The 17,247-nt window shown below is 35.6% G+C and overlaps 1 protein-coding gene across 5 annotated transcripts in view; it reads right to left on the bottom strand.

The window, feature by feature from the left end:
• Nucleotides 1-456: 456 nt before the first annotated feature.
• LOC144451224 (AP-5 complex subunit beta-1-like) overlaps nt 457-17,247 on the bottom strand; it is a 219,229-nt gene continuing 202,438 nt past the window's right edge. For 4 of the 5 annotated variants that reach the window (XM_078142207.1, XM_078142058.1, XM_078142127.1 and 1 more), the window contains one exon: nt 457-1,044. In XM_078142207.1, coding sequence (XP_077998333.1) covers nt 878-1,044 — 167 coding nt within the window. In that variant the 3' untranslated portion in view covers nt 457-877. The remainder of the gene's footprint in view (nt 1,045-17,247) is intronic. The other variant, XM_078142321.1, reaches the window with a different exon arrangement.

The following is a 17,247-nucleotide window of genomic DNA, read 5'->3' as shown; positions in this document are numbered from 1 at the left end:
CTCTACTCTCTATATTCTATACAACCTATACCTAAAGCTACACTTTCAGCTTTCGCTGACAGCGGAGCTAAAAACACCTATGTTACTGAAGATAACTGCAGTGCGAGTCACTTTCCTTTCATAAAGGTACCTAATATAAACGTGATACTTTTCAAGCTACATTTTGGACGTACCCAAGTTCCATGGTGATGTTCTCTATTAAACTGAATGGTTATATGATGCTAAGTGTTCAAACGGCATGGAAGCACATAATTAAGTTCTTACACTGTAAGGTTTGTCGTGTTGTTCAGCCCCATCAGGCTTCTTAACCACGACTGTAGTACATGTAATCTACCCAATATCTTCCACAACCAGACTGGGTTGCAGCGATTCAAATACCATTATGCTCTAAAAGGTGTCAAAATGAGACCAGCCACCCAATCTTACATAAATAGTAAACACAAGTTTTGGCCACAGTCTGGCATTTTATTAAGTACAAATTACCAAGTATCATCATAACAACAATAGTTCTTAACATCAAAAGCAGAAACTCTTCTATTTGATTTTTCAACTACATAAACGACTTCTGTTTGAACTCTAATCACAAGTTCAAGGAATGGCCTAAATTCTTTGATCTAGCAGGCAAAGTCCCATAGAATAGTACAAACGATGAGTGATGGCTGATAGCATGACATGAATGTCTGTATCTTACAGACTAAGAAGTTCTATTCATACAGGCTTTTAAGCTGTAACAATAAATGTTCTTAATACATGTAATTTATTACATGTATATGTCCAGGCTGTTATTTTTTTGACATATTTCTCTAAGCACTGGTTTATACTGGCATAAAAGTAGTATCATCACCATTGTCATGCAGTATTTTTCCTTGCTATGAATTCATAATTGATGACTTCTCTCTAACTGGTGAAGATACCTGTTAACCAAAGGTAGTATTTTCCAGTTGTCAGTAACCATGGAAATCACAGCAGTCTCTGACAAGGGCATAATCTTCATCAGTAGGTGTGATGATGGAGGGAGGAGAATTCCTATTTGATATATGTCACCTGGAATGAAAGACAAAGTGATGTTGTTTTAGTCATTGCAAAATGCTATACACTGTATAGACATGTGTTTACCAATGTGTGAAACAACTATTTCCTGGTGATAACACTCTGATATCCCCCTAAAGCTGCATTTCCTTCACTTTGAAATGTTGATGTGACAAGAACCAGATGTGAACTGAATGCCTTTCATGAGGGCAAAACTGCTAGATTTGTGTTCCTTCACATACCAATTGCAGGAATACAAAATTATGACCTATCATAAATGATGAGGCCAAATAAAAAAAATAGCGTCAATGGTAGCACAAATGTAGAAATTGAAAAGGTAGAGTACGCTGGAATATAGGCCTTAATAGTGACCACTACCCTATATCATTAGACAAACTTACACAAAATAAACATATCATTAAATATACATGTTATAAACAATTTGATCCATACTCCTTCTGAAAAGAACTTAAGAAGATCCTGTGGGCTACTATAAATAATTCAGGCAAATGATAGAATGAAGATATTGACTTATGTATCAAGATTAGAGACAAGTATAAGTTGAACAATTACTTTTCGAAGACACAGTCCCCAACATTTGATCTTACCAATTCATACTTCAAATCTTTGTGATAAAATATGACCCAATTTCATCTTTACCATGAAGGTCCCTAAAGTGATGTGCATTACTGGAATATAGTATCTGATAGTTGCAGTGATAGGGAAGTCGACGTGCCCTGCACCATAGTCGCATTCAACTGAAAAATGGCCCAGTGAAATTTGTATTCTTGGCATCTTAGAGTGCGGCACTGTGGCTGGTTGAAGGATTTTTATATATTTGTGTTGGTATGCCAATACTAAAACCAGATTTAAACTGAATGTAAGGGAATAGCTAATTATGCAAATAACTCATTAAACTAAAAAAAACTATGGTAACAGGCTTTGTTTTTTAGACAAGCGTGCTTTCTTAGGTTAATGTATGTAAGAGTGTATGATACTGCTTAATGCAGTCTTAAGATATAGCCTAATTACCGAAAATCATTAATTATGCAAATTATTCATTAACACTGTAAGGTACATCAAGTAACTGTATAGGACATATACAATTTGTTATGGTTAATGTAAGTACTGAATTATATTGAAATTGAAGCATGCAGTCGTAAGATATAGCCTAATTACCAAGAATCATTAATTATGCAAATTATTCATTAACACTGAAAGGTACACCAACAAGTTTTACAGGACATATGCAATTGTTATGGTTAACGTGTGTACTGAATTATATTGCAATTGAAGGTATTCTTAAGATATTGCCTAATTACCGAAAATCATTAATTATGCAAATTATTCATTAACACTGTACGGTGCATCAACAAAATTGATAGGACATATGTGTTTTCTTATGGTTAACGTATGTACTAAATTATGTTGAATTTGAAGTATGTATTCTTAAGATATAGCCTAATTACCAAAAATAATTAATTATGCAAAATATTCATTAACGCTGTAAGATACATCAACGAATTTATAGGATAATGTATGTTGTTATGTTTAACGAACATACTAAATTATATTGAAATTGAAGTATGCAGTCTTAAGATATTGCATAATTAGTTGATTTCATTAATATGCAAATTTCTCTAATTAAACATTAACAGATCTGGCTCAAAACCTAATCAGGTCTAGCTATTACCCTGAAGATTATATATTCCAAATTTCATTACAATTGAGCCAGCCAATTTTTAGGAAATGGTTTCACAGACACACAGACAGACAGACACAGACAGACAGACATTCCCCTTTTAATACCTCCCGTACCCTTACGGGAGGTAATCAATTTCAGGTCCGGTTTTTGAGTAAGCCCAACTCATGTCAGCTGTTTACATGTGCTTCATACTGAGCACGTCTAATTTGAATACTTATATCCCGCTTCCAGTCTCCCTATGTTATTAGAATACACTATTTAGGCATAACCATCTACTGGGTGTAGCGAAACCTAGTCAATAAGAAAATGTCATACGTTATCGAGGTATAACATACTCCGATTCGTGTATCTCTACAACTTCTGATCGCCACACATTGACCGGAACAGCAAGGCTTTAGGGGTGAAATCAATAGTTCAATGTTGAATAAAAAACTAAATTTCTGTATTTTGGTTGTGGGGGTTTGACCCATTTTAATTCTCATCCGACAAAATCGATTTTGCTTTCAATTGAATTTGTTTTGATCCCAAAAATATTATGCTCACAAAGCATTTGCAAATGCGAAAATACATGTCAAATAGCAACATACGTACAAAGTTTTATACATTGTGACTATAGGTCTGTTAGCAATATTTAACATAACGTTGTATGGAGTATCAAGGCATCACGGACCATCATAACTTAGAAATGGTTACACCGTGTTGAAAGCCAGCATACATGTACAGGACATGTGGGAAGCTGGCCTACCAATCATGCCAATTGCCAAACATTGGTTGGAGTAATGTTACGTGGTTAGATAATCGACTTTTGTTTTCCATATTCTGAAAGAATATTCAGTTCATTTTGGTCTGCAAGTGTGCAATGTATTCACACATTATGGCCACATCTAGATCTGTTTACATTTGCGACTTAAGTTATGAACGAATTCAGTAATTCATAGCCCAAACTTCATAACATACCAGATTTAAACTGAATGTAAGGATTTATGCAAGAAATTTAGCTCTATATCTGTTGCGGCATTGTTGATCATTGATTGACTGTGATACCGAAAAGATGATTGTTGGTCAGAAGTGAAAGGAGTTTCGTTTCTTTTTCCAATAAAGATTTTCAAAGGTGTAAAACTTTTTCAGCTTCGGAATCCTGGAATGCATTGCACAAACTCAAGTTGAGCATCCCTGATGAAGCAGTTACAGAACCGATCATAACAACTAGTGGTGAAACAGTATCAGATGATGTCGACAACGAAAACATGCTGGTGTGATTGACCAGATCGCTCCCACTGACAGACAGTTTATATATTACTATAATTGTATGTGCAAATACTATGTTATTATGTGCATTCAATAGTTTATTATGTGCTTACCTTAAGTTATTATGTGCATACTGTATTATTCTATGTACAGTTACTATTATTGTATGTGCAAACGCTATGTTATTATGTGCATTAAATAGTTTATTATGTACAGTTACTATTATTGTATGTGCAAACACTATGTTAGTATGTGCATTTAATAGTTTTTTATGTACAGTTACTATTATTGTATGTGCAAACACTATGTTAGTATGTGCATTTAATAGTTTATTATGTACAGTTATTATTATTGTATGTGCAAACACTGTTATTATGTGCATTGAATAGTTTATGTACAGTTACTATTATTGTATGTGCAAACACTATATTATTATGTGCATTAAATAGTTTATTATGTACTAACCTTAAGTTATTATGTGCATACTGTATTATTCAATATACAGTTACTATCATTGTATATGCTAACACTATGTTATTATGTGCATTAAACAGTTTATTATGTACTAACCCTAAGTTATTATGTGCATACTGCATTATTCAATGTACAGTTACTATTATTCTATGTGCTAACGCTATGTTATAACGTTAACTCGATAGTATATTATGGACAGACTTTAGGACATTATGTGCATACTCAACATAGTACTATCATTGTTCTGTATGGAGGATTTTGAGAAAAAAAATTTGTTTCCAGGTGAACCAGAAATTCTTTTTTTTTGATCCTGTAATGGCTTGAGAAAAAACAAGCGACCTATCGGTCAGAATAGCTCCGCTGTTTTTATTTTATTTTATTTTTTTATTTTGGTGACATGTAGAAGTGGTTCAGTTCTTCAGCTCTTTACTATGCAGTTTTGTTTTAGCGATGCAATAAAGTGGTTAGTGGTTTCATATGATGTCTCACTATAAAACACATTTTACACAGAAGTTGGTAATGTATTGTACTTTTATACCATAGTCACCATTTTATAACAAAAATCTATTGTTATGAAAAATTGCACAAAATCTCAGGGAAAAAATGACTGGGAAATGCACACAAGAAAAAGAAGAAAAAAAGAGGATTTTCAGGTTGGCTATAAATAATTCCAGTGTCTTACAGCTTTAACCCTGGAAAATTTTAATGATGAATGAAATAAACCAGGGATCTAAAATAATTTTGAGGCAATTTGAATTTCAATTTTCTAACAAATTTACCAAGTCAACAACATTCAACTTGTACTAGTTGTAGTAGATATATATATATATAGGGAAGAAATGTATTAATCGCCATCTTAGTTTCCGTACGGCGACAATCCCCAAGTACCCGAAAGAGAGTCATTCTCAGCCAACAGGGTTCGACACTGGAGTAAAAGTCACTATCCCACAGGACTAGTAAAATTGATAACGTAGTAGTCCTGCAAAAAAATGTGGTGGTCCTATCTTTAAGTGCTTTCGCTTGTTCACTTAGGCTCTTCATCTCTCTTCGTTTTTGCTCTACTTCTAATTCACTTTTCCAAACCCCATATTTATTTCAAACACTGTTGTAATTGAACTGTCTATTTCGTTGTAGTTGTTTGTGCATCATCAACTCCTTACTGTAATTTTATTCTCTTTTTTATGTTTTGGAGCTTCTTCTCTTTTTTGTTGTTGCTTTCTGTGAGTTGTTTGTCTTAATTGGGGGGGGGGGGGGAGTAATAAGATGTTATGTGGTCTTATTTCTAGCTTAAATACCACATAACATTTCTGGTACACATTGATCTAACTATTGCATTTTTAAAAGACAAAAAATTACCTTCCCATAGAGCAAGTCTTTAGTGTTGTCCTTAGTGCATATTAAAATGTATTTACAACATAAAAATAAATAAATTTGAAGGTTACCAGCAGTTACAGCAAAATTTTGTTACTAATTACATGTACAAGTCACTTCGTCTATTTTCGTGTCTATGTACTTCCGGGTTGACATAAACGTTAAACGTGATACAGTCGGCCCTATAATTACTAAGAAATGACAAAACCGTTCGCAAAATAAAGTTCAGGATTTCAATTTTTCAAACTGAATACCAAAACATGAACACGGAACACGGAACACGGAATCGTGTCAGTGCATGGATGTATTAGTGATGTATCACTAATACATCCATGGTCAGTGTTACTAAGTAAGTTAGCAGTTTCATTGTAGGCTGTAAGTTGTACCGGTAAAAAAACGATCATCACATCATGTAGGAAGTACAAAAACATAGAACACGTTGTTTTCTTGCTGAATAAACTCACTGAAATAACAACACGGTCAAATTGCGTCTTCGATTTTGACAGCCACCATTGTTATGATTGAGCTTCACTAGTTCCGTTGAGCGTGGCCGGGCGAACGCCGACATCCAATTTGTATAGCGTTTTTACAAAGGGAGCTCGTCAATAACCTACCGAACAATCAACTCAGAAACGTAGTTTAAATACTAACTGATCTAAGAATTACTGTTCAGAAAGACTACGCATCCGTACATAAATACGAATTCATGCGACAAATATTTCAACTTTACTATTTACTTGTTACAGTGTAGAGGACTTATTATACACATATCATCGTACAACTAATTTTATTGGCTATAATATTAGCTACATTTGAAAGGTCTCACATATCATCGTACAACTAATTTTATTGGCTATAATATTAGCTACATTTGAAAGGTCTCACTTGATTGGCTCATCGTTCGCTATTCCCGTTTTCAAGAGACACCCCGCCAGAATAAAGTGCCACGTAGTACAGCAATGGCGCGAGATCGTCTGTTGGGCGACTTTCCCACCGGGTGTGCTTTTCGAAAACTACACAACACATGCTTTTATGACACGGAATCATAGAAAATCTACCCCGTTTCCAAACTAATCGTAATTTTATCGCGAATAGACAACCGGAGTTGGTCAAAATAGCAAATTAAAAATCAAATGAATTTTACTATGACCGTGAATTCACCATATAGCCGGTGGTTTGAATTCTGAGCTCCCTGATATACCTATCGAAAAGTCACTATCCCGTCGGACTACCTGCAATGGCATTAGTAACCTTTACTGGTACATGGTCCTTACAGAAAGTTACTAGACTCGCGGGATAGCGGACCAGCGTGTATGTCGAACCCTTGCCATACGTTACAGCATAGACCCTCCTGGTTACAGTGGTAACACTCGTTCATGTTCGATTACCTTTCATAAAGAAAACACAACGAAATGGTTGAAGTGATCTTTTTTTTTAATGTCTTTTCATCACAACAACAAAATCTGCGCGATCAAAAGTGTTGTAAACTAAACCAGAAAGAATTATCGGGCTGGCTAAACTTCCCGATGAACTGGAGTAAGGTCCAAGTCCAAGTAAGCCCCGATAGTACGTGAGAAAATCGTCTCAAACTAGCGATACAACTTTCAAAATATAACTTGACATATCTTCATTTGTTAGAGTTATACAATTCAAGACGGGTTTTCACTCGAAAAAAACAATTCTGTGAATAATGACACTCTGAATGCAGCGATTTCTCGGACGATGTTACCACTGTAACGTATGGCTGGCAACGACTTGCTTCCGGGTTAGTCCCTCATGCATCCGGGTACTTTCAATTCAATAACTTTATTTATCCCAAATGGGCAATTCATTTTGGCGGACAGAACATACATCAAATATACACATCAAATATAGACGGAAAATAAGAGGCAACAGACTGGTACAAAGAAAAAAACACACGATAAGAGGTTACAGAACATTAAAAACAATTCTAACTACAAAATGAGTATCTAAAATGTCTTATTTAAAAGCCGCACAGCGGATGGAATAAAAGAGTTCTTATGACGGTTTGTCCTGCAAGTTGGGCATCTAAGACGTCTTCCTGATGGAAGGAAATCGAATTCATGTGTTAAAATGTGGTCTGTATCTAAAATTGAACGAGCCTTTCTCACGATTTGTTGATTGTAAAATGACAAAAGACTTCTTTGTGGTACGCCAATAATTTTTGAACTTATGGTGACAATTCTTTCCAGAGAATTTCTGTTCTTCAAATTTAAATTACAAAACCAGCAGATAACAGAAAGCTTAGTATGCTTTCAATGAAAGATTTGTAAAACAATGATAGTATGGTGTTATCTACTGAAAAAGATGCCAGTTTCCGAAGAAAGTAATCGTTAGGTACTTTTGAATTACTTCTTTTAGGAATTGGAATGACTTTTGAAGACTTCCACATTGCTGGTATGATAGAAGTGTCTAGGGAGATTTGGAAAAGGTGTTGAAGTACGCCACTTAGCTGGTCTGCACAGAATTTAAGAGTACGACCACAAATCCCATCAGGGCCTGGACATTTGTTCACATTAATCAATTTCAAGAATTTGGCAACTTGTGCCTCATTAATTAACATGGTGTTTTCAGACAGTAACGACGTTTTCATATTTGTAATTTCTGAAGAGAAATCATGGGTCTCAAAACGGGTAAAGAATTTGTTAAAGACATTTGGTAACTCAATGTCGGTTACACCTTCAAGAGTGACTTTGGTATGTTTTGTTTCCGAGTTTAAATTAACAGCTGCCATATTCTTGATTCCCTGCCAAGCCATACGAAAGTTACCCTGGGTAAACTTTGATTCTATTCTGTTTTTGTACTTTAGTTTAGCATTCCTGATAGCCAATCTAACCTCCTTATTCACTTCCTTCTTATCACTCATGCTACCCGTAAAGAATACTCTTTTCTTTTTATTTAGAACTGATTTAAGATCCTTAGTTATCCATGGTTTGTTGTTCGGAAAAATTTTAAACTGTTTGGTAGGTATTACAGATTCAACACAAAATGTTACATAAGATGATATAACATCTACTAGTTCATTAAGGTCACTGCTTGTTTCATAGAACACCTGCCAGTCTGTGCAGTCAAAACAGCCTTGTAAGCTGACGATACTATCAGCCGTCCATGTCTTTACAGACTTCACAACACTATGAATACGCTGAATTACGGGCTTGTAGATCGGTGCAAGTAGAATGACGTTATGATCTGCTGATCCCAATGGAGGCAATGCTATTGATTTATATGCATTTTCTACTGTTCCATAACACATGTCTAATGTCCTGTCAAAACGAGTTGGACAGGTGACATACTGCTGAAATGTTTTGAAATTCTTGTGAAGGGAACAATGGTTAAAATCGCCCAAGTATGAATTTCGGAGCGTCGGGACAGATGGATTCCAATGTTTGAATATTATTTGAAATGTGTTCAATGGCTTTGGATGCATTAGCACGTGGGTGAATGTATACGAGAGACTCGAGAGTGAAAAATAATTGTGGAAACTCTCTTGGAATATAATGTGGACGAAGTGATATCGACAACAGTTCAATGTCAGGTGTACAGAATGCATCACGAACAACTACTGTGTTACACCATTGCTTATTCACATAAAAGCATACTCCACCACCATGTTGTTTACCTGTCGATTGTGTATCTCTATCCAAACGAATAGGTGTTCCAAACCCTTCAATAAACAGATCTTGGTCTTGGGTCTGATTGTTTAACCAGGTCTCAGTAAAAGCGAAGAGAGAAGCTTTCTTATATTCATGCATATACTTTGTATTGGCTTGGAGTTCATCTACTTTTGTGCTGAGTGAACGAACATTTGCTAATAAGACGCTTGGTAATGGCATACGGCAATTTTTACTTCTTTTCAATTTCTGTCTTATTCCGCCTTTCTTACCCCTTTTCCTTTTCTTCATTCTGCCTTGCGTTGCATGATGGCCTTCATCACTTTGTGCAATTTGACTTGAAGGTAGAACTTCCACTGGAAAGTCGACATGTTGTATGTATGATGACACCTGGTTGGTTGGGCCACGTAAGCGAAGTAGACATTCCCGGCTGTAAGTGTAGAAGTCACCATGGCCAGTGCCGTGTTCCATACACACAATGCAGCAGAAATTAGAAAGTCCGAGTAGCACAACCAGGAGTACTAAGAACAGTTGATACAGACTGGAACTCATACTAGATACCTTTTTGTATATTATGTATAACTTACTGGTAGAATAGACGACGCACTACGCAAAACACAAAACATTTACGAGAGCAACTATCCGCCACGTCGCCACTAGTGCAGCGCCATCATCAACCTACTTGAGATTGTCACCGTACGGAACTACCACATCGGTAATTTTGACGCTGTAATTTTGCCACCAAGATTGATCGTACAAAAACAAAATTCCATAAATGAACCACAAAGTACTTTCCCTTTCAAAATGTGATAATTTCAGAAAGAGTATTATCGTTTTTATTGACGACTGACTCTGTCAAAAATCGTCCCATACACTTCAGTTCAGGCATGCTCATAGAGCTCACTTGATCGTGAGGTGCATATACTGGAATGAACCATTCTGTAGGAGGGGTGGTGTGTGAATTGGATTTGAAGTTTACAAACCTTTTTCGAACAAATATTTGTCATTTGGGCACACAATGCGTAGAATTAAGACTATAGCACATATTACATTGCTTGTTTGACGTCAATAGTGTCTTTTGAAAAGTTGCACTTTACCTAAAGTCTCGCGGACTGATTTCCAATATGGCGTCGGTCATTATGCTCATTAACATATTCATTTTTTTTTCAAATTTCAAAAAAAAAATCATAAAAAATAGAAGAGAAGACGTGCTGACTTGAAATTAACAATCTAAGTAAGCTACCTCCTGTGCATCAACACACCAGATATCAAAGCAATCTGACTTGAAGTTTATGAGGAGTTGATGAAAATGTCATTTTTGGAAAAAAAATCATAAAAAATTGAAATTGGCACAGATCAACTTGGCATGAACAAATCTGAACAGCCTCCCCCCCCCCAGGGAACATGCACACCAAATATCGAAGAATTCCGACTGTCACTTTCGGAGTAGATAGTGAAAATATAAAAGTTTGACGGACACCTATGATTCACTCTACTCTCTATACCTCAATACCCACCTATACCTAAAGCTACGCTTTCAGCTTTCGCTGACAGCGGAGCTAAAAATTGTCATAACAGACAGAAGTGAAAAAAAAAATGTCAGAAATGAGCAAATTTGGAAACCTTATTCGCCATAGGTGCCGCAAATGTTTTTAATACAAGTATAAATTCCTGTTTTTTCCCAGCACTTATCATTAAAACATGCACTATATAGCTCTGCTTTAAACCCAAGTGCACACAAAGTTTTCCTTTCCTTTTCTGACCCAAGAAAACATATTTCAGGATTTTTGTTGCAATATCTCAATGACACAGTCAATATCTGAAGGGGACTATTTGGTTTCTGTAAATTAAGACAATTTAAAAAACAAGACAGGAGTCAATAAACTAGTGTTAAAATCTAGTGTTTTTCTTTCAATATAAATCTCTTATAAAGATGTACAAATAAATCTTTCTCAAGTTGACAATGAAAATTGAGGAACAACAAATATAACGAAATACAAAAAATAATATCTTCCCTGAGAACTTACAGGAATTGACTGATTCAAAGAAAAGCAAGTTTAGTACTGATCAGAGTTGATTTTGGAACTGTTCTATAATTTAAAGTTGTAATTTAACGTAGACAGACGTCTTTCATACTAACTGCTAATTCTTCTACTTGCACAGAACAAGTTATTTAGAGGTACAGTTGTGAACCATTGTGACGTGGTATAAGTATGAACAACGCATTCAAACTTAATGATTAATTTTTAAAAAAAATTGCACTGCTACTCCATTTGAAAAAAAAATTGATGCAGGACTGACAGTAGAAAAAAAAATTGCTGTCACTCTGACTGGGAAAAACATTTGCTCCCATACCTACTTCCTCCATACCCCCCCCCCCGAAATCATATGGTTCTCCCCTTAGTTATGGTAGATCTCGATCTAGACGTCACTAGACGATCAAGTTGCCGCACGAGTTGGACCCCCTGTCAGCTCCCAGGCCCGGCCCGCCCCAAAGCTTCCCGGCACCGACTTCTTAAATCAAGTCGGTCACCCAATCTTCTGACACCAAAACTTATTAAATTTTCCTCAGTCATGTCGAGCACATGAGAGAAAGTGACTCCCTCTGTCAAGAAACGTGCTGTGAAAGCTGACAGACCTAAATCTGACAGAACAGACTCCATGACAGACGACGACGGGACGTGCTCACAAAAGGATAACACAACAGCAACTCGAGTCTGCGCGTGCGTGTTTGAATCCGAGAAAGTGTGCCCTCTAGCGGGGGATCTTAACGAAAGCCCTTAATAAACTACTGTATGCACATAACGACGTAGTGTTACCGCATATAATAATAGTAACTGTACATATAATAATACAGTATGCACATAATAACTTAAGATTTGCACATAATAAAATATTTAATGCACATAATAACATAGTGTTAGCACATATAATAATAGTAACTGTACATATAATAATACAGTATGCACATAATAACTTAATATTTGCACATAATAAAATATCTAATGCACATAATAACATAGTGTTAGCACATATAATAATAGTAACTGTACATATAATAATACAGTATGCACATAATAACTTAAGATTTGCACATAATAAAATATTTAATGCACATAATAACATAGTGTTAGCGCATACAATAATAGTAATTGCACACTAAGTCAGCTGTGGCTTTCCATATTTCATTTGTCTGAGAGTGCATGTAACATGTGTAAGTGTGATATGCAGCGTATGTGTACGTTCATTCTGTATGAGTGCGACCTTTTGACCCTGCCCCGTCCCATCTCGATGCAGATCGCATATCCGAACTGACCGCATATCTGACCGCATGTCCTGGTAAGCGTTCGGATAATCGACATTTTACTGTACTTCCTAAACTTCTAATCGAAATCTAACAAGACACGATTTCTCTTTATTCATCTGCGCATCAGTGTATGAAATTTGAAAATGATAAGTCCATATTTGACGATATTGAAATGATGACAAATATTTCACCTGTTTGTGAACTCTGCGCTCATTGTAAACCTATTTTAAGGCCAAGAAAAAAAAATTCTTTTCTGGTGAGTTTGAATCACTTAAATACCCTGCCTTGCTCTTTTTTCTCGTGTTTGTGCAGCCAATGCAGAGTGCAGATCCAAAGGAAACACAAAATAAGGTTGGCATGAAACCCCTGAAAACAGAGTCTTTCTCAGTAGTGTAGAGCACGAGTATAAAGTTGGCATCAGATTCAGATTCGGATCTGAGGCCATCTGACTGCCTCTGTCTTCTTTTTTCTCGTGTTTGTGCATCGCAGCCAATGCAAAGTGCAGATCCAAGGGAAACACAAAATAAGGTTGGCATGAAACCCCTGAAAACAGAGTCTTTCTCAGTAGTGTAGAGCACGAGTATAACGTTGGCATCAGATTAAGATTCGGATCTGAGGCCATCTGACGCTCAATATAACGTTCATAGGATAACGCTGCCTGAATCTGAATCTGAATCTGAATCTGATGCCAACTTTATACTTGTTCGATCGATTAATTACTGAAATTGGTCATTAATATTCATCGGATTATTACCAAAACTTAATCAGTTCTGGCCATTACCCTAAGCAACATGTCTATGAAATTTCGTTTGAATTGATGCAGCAGTTTTTTCGGAAATGGTGATACAGACACACACACACACACGCACAGACACAGACTTTATCAGTATATTATCACCTTCCTTACGGAAGGTAAAAATAATGTTTTTCTTTCACATTTCTACTAAAAATTTCATTTTAAATAACTTAAAAATGTAATAAGATTAAATAGTATAAATCTAAGAGGTTTAATTTTGTTTGTGATTTGTGTTTCACACTAAATATGCTTAAATTCTACTGATGGATTCGTTCATCAAATTTTACAATCAGTGATTGTATAGCTAGTAGTACAGTTGGATGATATGTCGAATTGTTTGATTTTGCATTGTCTCTCTGTTGTCCGTATTGCATGCAAACAGAGGGGCCATGCACACCTGTGTCAATTTAGTCTTCTTGATATTCTCGAAATTCTTCGTGAAACAATCATGCTAAAGTAAATATTAAGGAGTTCACAATCATGCTGCATCGAAATCTTGTGTCCTTCTCATGACAATCAAAGTTTGTTCTATATTTGAAAGACACTTGTACTGAGCTTAGGATAGTCTTGTCGGTACATCTACATTGTTATTAATAAGCTTAGAAATAGATTTGCTCATCCCTGATCAAATTTAAGTGTGAAACAAAATTTATGTACCCCATTGTAATATTGTGTTATTCATTCATATGATAAAGAGTTGCAGAATAACTGGATTCTTGCCAGGAATAGAAAAAACAAACAAACAAACAAATGTACAAAATAAAAACAGATGTGTATACAGTGCAGAGATTGGTCAGTGGTATTGCGCAAAGAAATCTTTAGACAGCTTAATCCTCTTTCTATGTAAAGTGTTCTTGTGTACAAATAAATACCCTCTGGGAAGAAAAAGGATTGAAAGATGTCATGAATCAGTGGTTGATCTAATGTCTGTCTATCAACTATACGTTACAATGTCAACCTACAGGCTACATGGAATCATAGACTGTCTATCAACTGTATGTTACAATGTCAACCTACAGGCTACATGGAATAACAGACTGTCTATCAACTGTATGTTACAATGTTAACCTACAGGCTACATGGAATCATAGACTGTCTATCAACTGTATGTTACAATGTCAACCTACAGGCTACATAGAATAACAGACTGTCTATCAACTGTACCTTACAATGTTAACCTACAGGCTACATGGAATCAAAGACTGTCTATCAACTGTACATTACAATGTTAACCTACAGGCTACATGGAATCACAGACTGTCTATCAACTGTATGTTACAATGTCAACCTACAGGCTACATGGAATCATAGACTGTCTATCAACTGTATGTTACAATGTCAACCTACAGGCTACATGGAATCATAGACTGCCTATCAACTGTATATTACAATGTCAACCTACAGGCTACATGGAATCAAAGACTATCTATCAACTGTATGTTATAATGTCAACCTAGAGGCTACATGGAATCACAGATTGTTTTTGAGGACATTCACTTATTATTCACTATATTCACTTTACGATATCATTAACCTAAACTATACAGGCCAGCATAGCTGCAATAATTGTAGGTTTCTTGTGACTCTGAGGTGGGCTTTTCTTGTTACGTCGGAGCAGCATGTGTCTTTCATGGCTGAAGTCGTTGAGGTTTGATGAGGGACAGGGCTCGAAATTAATGCCGTCGCGTGCGCATTTTGCTGCAATGTAATAATAGCTCAGAATATTTCTATCATTTTCAAAATTATGCTTAAAATTGGTAAAAGTCATACTGCATTCCTCAAAAAAACAATTTCTTGACCAGTTTTTAGCTTTAAATCAGTTGTATCATCGGGGACAAATTACACAAGCTTCAATTGTGTCATAAACACAGGTTTTAGGCATGGATGTTACAAAAATTGTACAAAATGACTTAAAAGGAGCAGTGATTGATGATTTAAATAGTTTCAGCATTGGAATGTTTGAATGTAAATTTGTCGGTGTCGACACTATGCAACAACGTCTTGCTATTGCCTATTGCTAACATTAGTAACAACACTAGTTACAAGTTACAGAAGACGCACAATGTATACTGTACTGCAAGGTCAACCAAGACTTGCATGGCATGTTACCGATGTTTACATTATTACTTTTAATTACTTTTAAACAGTAAATCCCAAAGGAGTTCTGAGTTCTAGAAATGGTTACATGTTATTTGGTGGATTATTTTGACAAGTTCACAAAGGAGAAAAATGTTTCATAGAAGTAATGATTTATATAAATAAAAATTCCTTTAGCACACTGATGACAATCACGCAAGTGTTTCAAAAAGTTACATACTAAAGTTTAAATTGGATAACTTGAAAAAATTATAAGCGATGTCAATGCCACTTTGATTAATAGGACGAATGTATTAGTACTCCTGATAAAATCATACAATATTTCATGGTTATAGATATACACCCATCAGGATGATAAGTATTCATCTTCTTACAAAGTTGTTCTACGGACTTGTCAACCTTGCTAAAATGAAGGAAAGAGACCTGTAACAAGGAATTCAATAAAGAGAAGAGAAAAGAAAGAAGTTGTAGAGAGACTGACAGGACAGAAAGGACAGAGAATAGAACTGAAAAAATACAGATTTTTTTCCTTGCCCCCCCCTTTTTTTATTTCGCCCGCCCGCCCCGCCTGATTATTCCACTGGAGATGAGAAACAAAAGAAAGGTCACCCTTAGGCTCTCACAAATTGAATGCTGAATTAAGTATGTACAGATAAAGTTGTGAAAGGGTGCCCTCAAACGTCAGCCAGCATAGCAAATAGCAAATATGAGCAGGCATAACAAATATATGCTCAAGCGGATACATTTTATTGACAATAGGACCAAAAGGCACCATTCCTCTAAATTGTCTCTCACACAATGCTTATTATTATATAATATTTAAACCCCTTCACTTGTAATAATAATAATAACAATAATTTTGATAATAATCAAGTTTATTTGAATATTAACCACCCTACCTGGGGTAGTTTGTTATGCTAAGTTCAAAAAGGGGACATTTGATGAACATCTGTTGCCATGGTAACCAAAATAACCATAATATGTGGATCATTTTTTCAAAATTTGACATAAAACATTGAAAAAAAATAATACATTGAAAAAATGGCCTTGTTTTAGACATGTACGAGTTCGTGCTACCTGGTGTAACATAAATTGTTTAAAATTGGATAGCTTTTTCCATGGAGTGCATGGCCAGCAAATTTCAGGTGTGGATTCATCAACTGAATTTAACCATATTTAGTGTGAAACAAATTACAAACTAAATTTAACCTCTAAGGTTAGTTATACTATTTGATCCAATTAATTGTTAAGTTATTTAAAACAAATCTGTAGTAAAAATGTGAAAGAAAAACGTCATTTATGTTATGAAATTTGGGTTATGCATTACTGAATACCTTCATTACTTACGTAACAGAAGTCGAGCACATGGCCAGCCATGTGTATGATGTGTGCAGATGCAGACATCACACGATTTCTCTATTCAACTTGGGCATTTAGGAATGATCTATGCTAATGAATATGGCTATGTTGTATCAGTGTCAAACTTTGTACGGACAGCAAGGTGGGTTCCGATGCTTGAAAAAACACAAATTTTTCATTTATATTCATAATCTGTGACAAATTTGGTGTCTCTACCTCATGTGTGGTC

Source organism: Glandiceps talaboti, chromosome 1 (genome assembly GCF_964340395.1).
Source record: "Glandiceps talaboti chromosome 1, keGlaTala1.1, whole genome shotgun sequence".
NCBI classification, from domain to species: domain Eukaryota; kingdom Metazoa; phylum Hemichordata; class Enteropneusta; family Spengelidae; genus Glandiceps; species Glandiceps talaboti.
Note: the sequence above shows the minus strand (reverse complement) of the source record. Positions and strands in the feature narration are given on the sequence as shown.